At 40.2% G+C, this 12,881-nt stretch overlaps 1 protein-coding gene across 2 annotated transcripts in view; it reads right to left on the reverse strand.

Moving 5' to 3' along the window:
- The window catches only part of LOC135093164 (nephrin-like), a 143,251-nt gene that overhangs the window by 112,065 nt on the left and 18,305 nt on the right, over positions 1-12,881 (reverse strand). For both annotated transcript variants that reach the window (XM_063992090.1, XM_063992091.1), the window contains exons 2-3: positions 11,207-11,409; positions 8,682-8,768 (exon numbers count right to left, since the gene is read on the reverse strand). In XM_063992090.1, the coding sequence (XP_063848160.1) occupies positions 8,682-8,768; positions 11,207-11,409 (290 nt within the window). The remainder of the gene's footprint in view (positions 1-8,681; positions 8,769-11,206; positions 11,410-12,881) is intronic.

Consider the following 12,881-nt stretch of genomic DNA (forward strand, 5'->3'; position numbering starts at 1 on the left):
AGGAGGAGGAGGAGGAGGAGGAGGAGGAGGAGGAGGAGGTGGAGGAGGAGGAGGAGGAGGAGGAGGAGGAGGAGGAGGAGGAGGAGGAGTGATTGATTAATTGTTAGAGTGATTAATTTATTCTTAGCCAAGGGAAAAATACAGAAAAAAAAAAAACGTATCTAAACACAGTGCAAGACGTTGGAGGACGTAGGAGGACGAGGAGGACGAGGACGAGGACGAGGAGGAGGAGGAGGAGGAGGAGGAGGAGGAGGAAGGAAAATGAAGCGGTAAAGAAGGAAAGATTGCACGGATGAAGGCAAGTATTGGGGATGACGTGAACACAATGACGCAGATGATGAACGAATTAAATCCCAAATGATGAACGTGTAACGAAGGACAATATTTCTTTATGCTTTCTATTTTCTGGTTTGCTTGTTGAGTTATTTCGTTATAACCTTGCTGATTTGATACTTATTTACTTATCGTTTAGTTATTGAAGTGTTTTGGTTCATTTTATTCCTTCCTTAAAGCAATACTGTCGTAAATATTTCATCTTTATGTGAGATTGTTAGATAAGTGTTCATATTTTTTCCGTTTTTGTTTTGTTGTTGTCATTATTATTATTATTATTATTATTATTATTATTATCATTATTATTATTATTACTATTATCATCATTGCCATCATCATTATCAGCACCATTATTACCATGATAACAAGAAAAAATATTATATACAAGAGATAAAAAACACTATAGAAATTGGGAAGGAAATGGTAGATAGGATATTCATCATTACTTTCATTATCAAATCAATAAGTAAGAAATAAGATCTATAATGGGTAAGGGAGAAAACAAAAGGGAGGTAAAGTAAGGCTATTAATTTTATTTTCGGAATGTGTTTTTTTGCCGTCACTTTGTTAATTGTAAACTGAAAAAAAAAATAAATAAATAACCTAACCAAGAGTTTTCTTTCATCTTTTTATTGCTTTTAATCTCGACACGTTTTTCTTTCTCACTGAGCTTTCAACATTCATTTTTCAACATTCTCTCTCTCTCTCTCTCTCTCTCTCTCTCTCTCCTCCTCTCCTCTCTCTCTTCTCTCTCTCTCTCTCTCTCTCTCTCTCTCTCTCTCTCTCTCTCTCTCTCTCTCTCTCTCCTTCCCTTTTTCCCACTAGTTGTACGTATCTAACTTTCTCTATTCTTTCTTTTCTACTGTTCCTTTCTATCCCCAAAACTTTCTTTCTTCTTTCCTTCCTCCATTCCCTTCTTTTCCTTACCAGATTTATATTTCTAACTTTTCTTATTCGTTCTCTTTCTTTGTCTCTTTTCTTCTTTTCTTTCTCTAACCCTCATTCTATACTCCTCTCTATTTTCGTTTCTCCTTTCCTCTCTAACATCCATTCTATATTCCTCTCTCCTCCCTCCATTTCTCTGTCTCTCTCTCTTGACGCTCTATTCTAACTTGCTCTCTCTCTCTCTCTCTCTCTCTCTCTCTCTCTCTCTCTCTCTCTCTCTCTCTCTCTCTCTCTCTCTCTCTCTCTGGTTTCCTTCCTTGATTTTCTATTCTATCTTTCTCTCTCGTCGCTCCCTTCCTCATTTCCTCCCTCATTTCTCCATTTTATCTTCGTCTCCTCTATGTTCTTTTCTTCTATTCCTTCTCTTGAGTCTATTTTATTATTTTCTCTCTCCCGTGTTTCTTTCTCCTTTCCTTCCTTGATCTTCCATTCTGTCCATCTCTCTCTCTTTCTCCCTCTATTCTCATTTCCTCCCTCAGTTCTCTATTTCATCTTCCTCTCCCTATGTTCTTTTTCTTTTCTCCTTTTAATCCCTGAAACTTCGATTTTATCTTCCTCTCTCATATCTTTCTTTCCTTTCTTGATTATCCATTCTATCTTTATCTACTCCCTCCTCTTCTCATTTCCTCCCTTAATTGTCCATTCTGTCTTCTCCTCTATGTTCCTTTTTCTTCTTTTCCTTCTACGTTCTATGTTTCCTTCCTTTAGTTTTCTCTCTCTTCCCTGCTTTTCTCAATTCCTTCTTCAAAATGTACACTATATCTTTCTCTCGCCCTATGTTCCTTTCCTATTTTTTTCGTCCCTCACTAGAACGTTCATTTTATGCTCCCTCCTTCCATCTCACGCCCGTCCATCGTCTTTCGTTATCTGGAGAAAACTAAAATAGACACTCAATACACGTCAACCATTACGAGTTTTTCTACCATCCATGTAATATAATAAGACCTTTTACACCCACACCCACACACACACAGTCACAGTCACACACACACACACACACACACACACCTGAAAGCAGCGAGAAGCCACACAACACTGGTTCTCTGAGTATAAAAAAAAAATCAATTGAATAAAAAAAGCACACGAGAACCGGGATTAAACACTAATTCCAGATAATTGGCAAAGGACCGAGAGAGAGAGAGAGAGAGAGAGAGAGAGAGAGAGAGAGAGAGAGAGAGAGAGAGAGAGAGAGAGAGAGAGAGAGAGAGAAACCTTGCTGTTCAAATCCTTCCCATTTCTCTTTCCCTCTCCTTCTCTTCCACCTCCATTTTAAGACCTCTAGCTGCACCCACCTCCATTCCTCCTTCATTTCCACTCATGCCATTTCTCTTCCACCTTGAGAGAGAGAGAGAGAGAGAGAGAGAGAGAGAGAGAGAGAGAGAGAGAGAGAGAGAGAGAGAGAGAAGCACCGAGAAACTGGCACCCAAGTAAGTGCAGAAAGAGACAAACACACTAGCGAGCAGAGGAACGAGAGGAACAGGGAAAGATAAGCCGATGAAGCACTGAGGCTTAATATTAAGGATCCAAGCATGTCCCGTATTGCCTCGACGTAACCAGACCGGGCAAGAAATCTGAGCCAGCAAGCCCGTCTCCTCTTCTCTTCCCGGGAGCGACGCAAGGGTGCTAATTTTTAATCGGTACACGGCTAGTCTGGTTTTCACGGTCGAGGTGGACTTGAGTTTAAACGATGAGTGTGTTATATGTACGGGAGAAGGGAGGTGAGAGAGAGAGAGAGAGAGAGAGAGAGAGAGAGAGAGAGAGAGAGAGAGAGAGAGAGAGAGAGAGAGAGAGAGAGAGAGAGAGAGAGAGAGAGAGATTTGAATGTACTAGTACATAAGCGAATATATACTTTTTCTTTGTCTTTCCTATAACAAGAACTTTTCCATGCTAGGAATATGAGAACACTTTCGAAGCTAAATTTCCTTCCGCTTCAGAAAATTTTTCGAAATTTATTTTCATTTGGTGGGAACTGTAAATAAGGGGATTTTTTTGTTTTTTTTTCCAGTTTTGTATTTTTGGCTAGATCCTTTGCTCATAAGAAACAAATTTATATATTAATGATAAGAAAGTGAAACACAAGAGTAATTGTAATAATGAAAGTGGTTATTACTGAAAATAATATCGGAGTTAAGTTATAGTAAATAAAATATATATATATATATATATATATATATATATATATATATATATATATATATATATATATATATATATATATATATATATATATATATATATATAAACTCGTACACGCAAAGTTTACATAATCCAGTTGAACATTAAAACATAAATGTACGTATTTCCTGCTTTCCTCTTCTTCCACCGCCTTAAAAAAAATTCCGTTATTTACCAAATTTCAGTTACTGTTTATTTTCACAAATGGTATAATGAATGACAGAAATCACATTTGAAAAAAGCCGTCAAATGTGTCACTCAATTTGGTTTTACTACTATGGCTCTCCTGTAGAAATAAAATGTCTACATGGAAAGACAGGGAGACGCAGAAAACAATAAATTAGTTTATAATTTCTAACTCAGAATAAATTTCGATTATATAGTACAAAAAATGTGTCCATAGAAACTTTGGTTGATCAAGAGAAAAATTTTGTAACATGGAAAAGATTAATCACCGCAGAAGAAAGAGGACAACATTCACACACCAACACACTCTATTCAGTGTAATATCCTGAAAAGTCCTACTTTCATCAACATTGAAAATATTCTAATACTGACTAACCGGTGCTTTCATTTTCACTGCGATTACAGTATAGTGAATGAGGTTGACAAGCGCGTGGGATCAGAATACATTACAGTGATTAGGCGATGTTTATGTAGCTTCTGATCCCCCCAAACATGAGGGTAACGACCTGACTGGCGCAGTAAAGGGGAGACTTGCCACTGAGGATATAGCCAAGTGTGTTATCACGGTAGAAGTAAGTGCAGATAAATTATATTAGTAATTAGTATTTTTTTCGCTACTCCTAAAGGCGATGAGAAAGATCTAGCAATAGTTGAGGTGGTGGTGGTGTTCATAGTGGAAGAAGTGTTAGGACTATTAGCAAAAATAACTAAAATAACAAGAACAGTAAGCCAAATTCATGAATCAATGACAAAAAAAAAAATCATCACAAGCTTACACACACAACCCTCTCTCTCTCTCTCTCTCTCTCTCTCTCTCTCTCTCTCTCTCTCTCTCTCTCTCTCTCTCTCTCTCTCTCTCTCTCTCTCTCTCTCTCTCTCCTTCAGTTCCTTACACACACCTGCCACTACACCCACCTACCACCACCACTACCTAGACGAGGAAAACATCTGCGGCAGACGGGTCCGGCGGGGGGTAAACAACTCCCCGAAAAAAAAGGGGAAGCCTCCCCCAGTGCTGGCAAACAGGGAGTCTTCTCGCAGGACGCCTTTTCCGCTCTCCTGAGAGTAATATATTCTGATGTGTAAGGCACCTCCTTTCCTCCCTTCCTTCCTTCCTCCTCTTCTCTCCTGCCCTTTCCTTCCTTCCTTCCTTTTTTTTATCTTCTTTTTTCTTCTTTAGGTCTCGTGGCAAGCACTCGTGGGTGAAGAGAGAGAGAGAGAGAGAGAGAGAGAGAGAGAGAGAGAGAGAGAGAGAGAGAGAGAGAGAGAGAGAGAGAGAGAGAGAGAGAGAGAGAGATTTACATAAGAAGGTGCAGCTCGCAGATTTATGCACATTTTGGTCTGATAGGAATACATACATGGCTCAAAAGAGCATCACGAGAGAGAGAGAGAGAGAGAGAGAGAGAGAGAGAGAGAGAGAGAGAGAGAGAGAGAGAGAGAGAGAGAGAGAGAGAGAGAGAGAGCCATAGAATCTAAAGTATCTATTTGCATGTGCGATCCTGTGATCCTGTGATGGCGCCTCTTGTTCCCCTTCACTGTCTTCCTCTTTTTACCATACTACTCTTTTTCTCTTTATCTCTGTTTTTATTTCTCCTTTCCTTCCTCTTCCTCCTCCTCCTCCTCCTCCTCCTCCTTCGTACCCGTTGCTTTGTCAGTAAGATTTTTCTTCTTAAAATTTCTCGTTTTCCTTCCATAAATTATCTCTTCCTTCCTTTTCAGATTCTCTCTGAAGATCGAGCAATCCCCCCTCTCTCTCTCTCTCTCTCTCTCTCTCTCTCTCTCTCTCTCTCTCTCTCTCTCTCTCTCTCTCTCTCTCTTCATTCATACCACGGTTTTCTGCTCTATCTCCTCTTCCTCTTCCTGCTCCATCTCTTTCCCATTCTCATCATTTCTTTATCTTTCTTCTCTTACTGATATTACCATCATTATTCCTCGCCTGTCCCCCTCCGCCTATTCCTCCTCTTCCTCTTCCTCGTCTTCTTCCTTCACACCCTCCTTCTGTTATTCCTTTTAAATTTCATCTTCCTTATTTTCTCTCCTACGCCTTTTTTTTTCTTTTTTTTCTCGCTTCTTTCTGTATCTTCTTACTTTTCTTCTTCCTTATCCTTTCCATCTCGTCTTCCTTATTCTTCAACTCATTTTTAGTTTATTTATTTATCTATTTTTTTTTTTTTTTCCTTTTCATTCTTATTCTTCCTTCAGTGTCTTCCTTCTTTTAATCTCCCTTTTAGCTTCCTTCTTTATTCTTCTGTCTCGTATGCCTACTTTTGTTTTTTTTTTTTTTCTCCTTCCTTTTTCATCCGTCTCCTTCCTCCTGTACCAATAGCTTCCTTTTACCCTTATTCCTTCATTTAACCCTTTCTTCTAGCCTTTTACTGCCTTCTTTTACCTCTTTTAGCTTTCTTACTTATCCTTCTGTCTTCTACTCTTCCTTCTTTTAGTTTTGTTCTTTTCTTCTTTCCTCATCCTCGTCCTTTTTTCTTTCTTTCCTCTTTTACTTTCAGCCTCCTACTTTAACTTTCTTTTCTTTTTTTTTCTCTTTTTCCTTCCTCTTAATTCTCTTCCCCTTTTTTTCTATTACACTCTTACTTTCAGCCTTTTTTCTTAGCCTTCCGCCTTTCATCCTTTAACTTTTTCTCTTCCTTCCTTCTCATCCTTGTCCTTTTTTTTTTTAATCTTCCTTTCAGATTTCTTCCTTAGCCTTTTACTTTTCTTCATCTTCCTTCCTTCTCATCCTTCTCCTTCTAGACGTGAACCACAGGGAGACTGAGAAGAATGTCAGGATGAGGCTGGAGTGTTTCAGAACCACAAGTGGATTTACTTATTCAGGACTTCCTACTGAGTGTGTCCTAAGGGTGCCCTGAACCCCCACCCCCACCTTACCCCACTCCTATGACCACTCCTTCCAAACTATCTCCTTCTGTCCCTCTCCCTCTTCCTCTCTTCCCCTTCAAGACCACAGGCTGCCAGCAGGAAACCCGGAACTCTGAGTACCCTTGAAGTCTTCTGTTTTAGTGGAGGATCTCGAGTTTGTCTCCCAGTGTTACCGTTTTCATTCCTCTTTCCTTTTTTTAAATGATTTTGTCTTCCGGTTGTATTATCGTTGGGGTTGATTGTGGATATTGTGTGTGGGTTTGTGGGTACAGAGTGTGTGTGTGTGTGTGTGTGTGTGTGTGTGTGTGTGTGTGTGTGTGTGTGTGTGTGTGTGTGTGTGTGTGTGTGTGTGTGTGTGTGTGTGTGTTTGATTTCCATTTTTTTCTTTCTTTTTTTCTTCCTCTCTCTCTTTCATGTCCGTTTTTTTTTTTTAAGGACGTTTTAGGATGTGTTGATTTTGTATCCTTTTCTTATTTTTCTTAAGGGGATATTTACTTTAGTTTGCGTGTGTTGTGTTTACGCGTGTGCATGGATCACTTCTCTTAGAAATTACTTTTTTTTATTTCTTTGTTTGTTCTTATTGCTATTTATACTTCCTACCAACCTGTATTGTATTCTCTCTCTCTCTCTCTCTCTCTCTCTCTCTCTCTCTCTCTCTCTCTCTCTCTCTCTCTCTCTCTCTCTCTCTGAAAATATTCTTTACTCTTTAAATTAAGTAAAAAATGCAAGTCTTTTCATTTTTTCCCTTCTTTTCTATCTCGTCTTCCCTCCTCCGTTCTCCTCTTGCCTCCTGCTATCAATTTTCCTTTACCTCTTCTCCCGGCACCACTTGCTCCCTCATCCCGAACCCACTCTTGTCTCACCCACTCATCTCTCTTTTCATCTCAACTTCTCCTTCACTTCCCCACTTCCTACACCTCTCTCTCTTCCCGTCTCTCCTTCATTTCCTATGTCCATATATATATATATATATATATATATATATATATATATATATATATATATATATATATATATATATATATATATATATATATATATATATATATATATATTCTCTCTCTTTTCATTCCTCCTCCTCTTTGACCCTCTCGTCCTCGTCAGTCACACGCTCTGCTCATTAAATCTATTAACATGTCAAATTCCTTTTTTTTTTATCATTTTCTCATTGAATTGTCTTTTTTTTTTTTTTTACTTAATTTCGTCTCTTTTTCTCTGCTCGGCCTCAGTATCACAAAAAAAATTTCTCTCTGTCAGATATTGTGTTCATCTCTTTATTGTTTTCATTTCGTTCTAGTTCGAAGGCGTGTTTTTCCTTGTTTGGTTCTCTATATGTATATTTGTGTGTCTGTGTCTAGTACCTTTCCTCTCTCTCTCTCTCTGTGTGTGTGTGTGTGTGTGTGTGTGTGTGTGTGTGTGTGTGTGTGTGTGTGTGTGTGTGTGTGTGTGTGTGTGTGTGTGTGTGTGTGTGTGTGTGTGTGTGTGTGTGTGTGCAATCTCTTAGAACATTTTCTCCCTACCCTCTTCTCTTTTTTTCCTTTACTCCCCTTCCATCTCTTTCTCTTTTATGTCTTCCAACTGCTTCTCCTCTTTTCTTACACTCTTACACTTACACCTTTTGCGTCAGTCTTTCCTACCCATCTCTTTCTCTCTCCTGCTTCTATGTTCTCTTATCCATCTCTTTCTCTTCGTCTGAGTCTGTGTTTTCCTCGCATGTCTATTTTTCACTCACCTCCTCTTGTCATTATATCCTTCCACTTGTTTTCCTTATGCTTACCTCCATTCCACCTTCCCTCCACTTACTTTCCCTCCATCTGTTCCTACCTCGTCTCCACTTATCTTTCTCCATCATGCTTGCATCGCACCATATCTCCACCTAGTTATCTGTACTCCACTTAACTTCCTTCTATTTTCCACTCCTTACGTCCATATTTTTTTCATCTTAGCTTTCTTCCTCATACTTACCACCACTCTTCCTTACCTTCACTTGTAATCTGCCTTGCCTTCAACTACCCCTATTGTACCTCAAGTCCACCCATCTCTCCTTCATCTGTCCCTACCTCGTCCATATCTTACCTCATGCTTACTGTCATTCACTGTTACTTCTTTCTATATGTACTTCACTTGACCTAAACAAATCTCCACTCCAGACCTTCCACAAAGCTTACCTCCACTCACTCTGCATCCCACATCGTTCCTCTCCCCAAGCTCCACCGGCGATATTCTGTTGATGATTTCAATCTTGCTCGGAGGAACTGTAGGGGAGAAGGAGAAAAAGGTGCGTATGAAAACTTACGGTTAATGTATTAGAGAGGATAATTAGTGCTGGTATCCGTGTTCGAGGTAATGCTCATGGTGTAAATGGAGAGTTGTGGTGATGGTTGAAATGGTGGTGATGGTGGTGGTGATGGTGGTGGTGGTGGTGGTGGTGGTGGCGATGATGTGTGATAATCACAATGTTAATTATCGTATATACAGTTCTTGACAGGAATTATTAATATAGAGTATCCATGCATACACAATGGCGATGGGGAGGCAACAGCAGTCAATACGCATTATACCCGGATGTGGAAATATCAGGAAAGACTCATTCCACCAGCAAATAAATTACTGGGGAAAAAAAAGGGTTGTTGCATGGAAATTTATAGAATCATATATATAGATAAGAATAATTACGGTACTAGTGGTGGTGGTGGTGGTGGTGGTGGTGGTGGTGATGGTGGTGGTAGTAGTAGCAGTAGTAACATTATTATTATTATTATTATTATTATTATTATTATTATTATTATCAACAGCAACAAGACCAAAAATTCTCAAACAACGCCATCATTAGAAACTGCAGGCACCATTCGAACGTGACGATTTTCAGAAATGGTTCGCAGAGAGAGAGAGAGAGAGAGAGAGAGAGAGAGAGAGAGAGAGAGAGAGAGAGAGAGAGAGAGAGAGAGAGAGAGAGAGAGAGAGAGAGAGGTCTAGTGTTAAAACATTCCGTAGATGTGAAATTAATTTTATTTAAATATTTCCTATTACCGAATGAGGATGTGTGTGTGTGTGTGTGTGTGTGTGTGTGTGTGTGTGTGTGTGTGTGTGTGTGTGTGTGTGTGTGTGTTTGAAAAGGAAGAGGAGGAGAAAGAGGAGGAGGAGGAGGTAAATTTTTTGGGGATCAGAGTACGTACTGAGAGAGAGAGAGAGAGAGAGAGAGAGAGAGAGAGAGAGAGAGAGAGAGAGAGAGAGAGAGAGAGAGAGAGAGAGAGAGAGAGAGAGTATGGAGGTGGTGAGGTGGAGAAAAGCGTTGTCAAGGTAAGGAAAACTGGGTGATAGAGTTGATGAGGTGAGATATAAGGTAAGTGAATGGTGGTGGTGGTGGTGGTGGTGGTGGTGAGGACGCGTGCCAGATGCTGTAAGGGAAAAGATGTCGAGAATGTAAAGGTGGAAAAGGAAAAGCTAAACGAGGAGGAGGAGGAGGAGGAGGAGGAGGGAAGGAAATTTTGCTCGGACCATTGTGTGGATATTTTCCATATTCTTGCCTCTTTTTCTACAACTTCAATCCCGTTGTGTTTGTAGATGTGCTGAAGATTCGACGGAAAGCAAGGTAGGGAGGAGGAGGAGGAATACAAAGGAATACAAAGGAAAGCCAAACAGCGACAGACCTTTTCGTCCTTGCAAGGCTCTTTGGTAACTACTTCTAACTAGCCATAGGGAAGAGAGACAGGACAGTATAGCAGAAGGAGGAGGAGGATGTGGGGAAGGAAGAGATGAAAAAGAAGAGGAAGGCAAAAGAAGAGAGAAAAAAGACAAGAACAAAGAATCTAAAAAATCTCAAAAAAATAAATAAAATAAAAAAATCGTGTTTTGAAATTTCACACTAAAAATAACTAGCATATCTAACTTCCAGAAAAAAAAATAAAAGCAAAACTAATTACTTGCTAACATCACACACCCAAAAACAACAAAATCAGCAACGAAAAACATACAGCAAAAATATTATGAGAAAAAAAGGATACTGTTTAAAATCAAGTGGAATTTTTTTATTCAGAATTTGGGTGAAGTTTGCGGTCCGAGGGAAGGTAAACGCGACCTGGATGTCCCTCTTCTCAAAGGATGGACGCATCATGGAGGAGATGAAGACGGAGAGGAAAGGGAAGAGTAAATGAGGAGGAGGAGGAGGAGGAGGAAAGAAGATCGTGGCAAGGGGAGGAGGAGCTGGATGGAGATGGGAAGAGAAAGGAGGAGGAGGAGGAGGAGGAGAAGGTGGACAATATAGGAGAGAAAAAGGTGGAAGAGGATAAGAAAATAAGGGGAAAAATGAAAGGATAGTTTAAGCTAAAGGAACAGGGATAGAGAAGGAGGAGGAGTAGGGGGAAGAAGAAAAGATGGGAGAAAAAAGGAGAAAAAAAAGCGAAAGCATAAGGAAAGGAAATGGAAAAAGGAGAGGGACAAATAGCATGAGGCAGTCAGCAAAGAAAAAAGTGAACCATGAAGAAATACATTAGAGATCAAGAAAAAAATAACTGCACAAAATAAGAAGAATAATCATTATATATGTGTCAATTTGCTTCTTTTGTATATCCGTATGTGTGTGTTTGTCTCTCTCTCTTACCTGGTGATATACAAAAAAGAAACTCACATTTTCGTTTACTTGGCCTGTACGTGTATGCATGTGTTTACCTGTCTCCCTCTCCCTCTCTCTTACCTATAACGGAGAGCTCAACCCAGGCCTGGCGGGAGTTGGTTTCCTTGTAGTCGACGCGGCATCGGTAGCGGCGGGCGTCCGTGGTGGTCACGTTGGACAGGTGCAGGACGGGCGGGTGCTCGTAGGGAAGGTACCTGGCGCGGCCCCCGAACACCGCCTTCTCTGACCAGTCGGACGTGCGCTCTATGTGCCGCTGGTCATAACTGTGGGAGAGAAAAAAGATGATGGTTCAGACAATGGAGGGAGGGAGAGAGGGAGTTAGGGAAGGGAGGGAAGAATGAGGGCGGGAAAAAGGGATTCTATTCGTAGGTGTAGAAGAAAAGTAAGGTACAGGTAAAAAAAAAAAAAAAGAAAAAAAAAGTAGGAACGGAAGAAGGATCGGAGGAAGGAGACAGGGAAGGAGGAATGAAGGAAGAGAGAATCCTTGTTCATAGGTGCAGAAAAAAAAGAAAGGTAAAGTTTAAAAAAAAATGAGGATGAGAAGAATGGGCGTAGGAAGGAAGAGGGAGAGGATGAAGAAAGTGCAAGGTTGGGAATGAGAAGAGAGGTATTCGCGTTTAAACGGACTCACAAAAAGCAGAATGGATAGATGGCGAAAAATGTACGAAATGAGATTCCAACCGGGCTAGACTGACAAGATTTTGTAGCCCAGGTTGAGTTACGGAGCAGGAATGCGTTTTGTACTTAAAATATTTTGTACAAAGAGGCCGGAACAGTCACCCCTTTGATGGATGTGTGAAGAAAAGCTGAAGTTTTCTAACTCTAAAAGGTTGGTTTCAAAAGAGGGTGGTTTTATAGGTAGATTGAGAATAAATAATTGTACAGATGAAGTAAATATACTGAACAAGAGAAAAGTTATAGGTTGGTTGCTACACACACACACACACACACACAGTCCTCGCCACTCCACACAACAGATGACACCTGGAGTACAAAAAGGCAGGACAATGTGATTAAGCCCAAGTAGCGCCCAGCCTTGCCGGGTCCCCGAGCACAAGAAGAGCACACGATTTGCTTCGTCATTACTAATTAAGACCCGGGCTACGAGACTTCCTCTTTGTTGACATTAATTAATTAAGGTTAATCTCGACCCACACAATCATCCGCTCGTGTGTGCTTTGCTAATTGAGTTTTTCTTCTTTTTATTTTACTTTCCTGGACACGTCGAGGGCGAAAGTCGAGAACTAAAATTGGTAATTAAGCATGTAATCATCTCTCTCTCTCTCTCTCTCTCTCTCTCTCTCTCTCTCTCTCTCTCTCTCTCTCTCTCTCTCTCTCTCTCTCTCTCTCTCTCTTACCTTGCCTATGCCTCTTTTTGGCTTTGTCTTTCTGTTTATTTGTCTGTTCGTTTGTCTTCTCTCTCTCTCTCTCTCTCTCTCTCTCTCTCTCTCTCTCTCTCTCTCTCTCTCTCTCTCTCTCTCTCTCTCTCTCTCTGTCCTCTTCTCCCTCCCCATCCCTCTTTCTTTCTCCTTTATCTAATTAAAACGATAATTTACCCACCAACTACAGGCCACGCTCACAGCAGGAAATTAAAAGCTAATATGTCCGTCTGACACAAGAAAGAGGGGTTTAAAGAGTTACACGTAATGTGAAGCTTTTTTAAGATTCAATCGGAGCCTGACAAAAAAAAAGTGTTACACAGCACCAATCATTATACGAATTGTTATGTCATCAG

The sequence above is a fragment of the Scylla paramamosain genome, chromosome 42, assembly GCF_035594125.1.
Source record: "Scylla paramamosain isolate STU-SP2022 chromosome 42, ASM3559412v1, whole genome shotgun sequence".
Taxonomy (NCBI): Eukaryota; Metazoa; Arthropoda; class Malacostraca; order Decapoda; family Portunidae; genus Scylla; species Scylla paramamosain.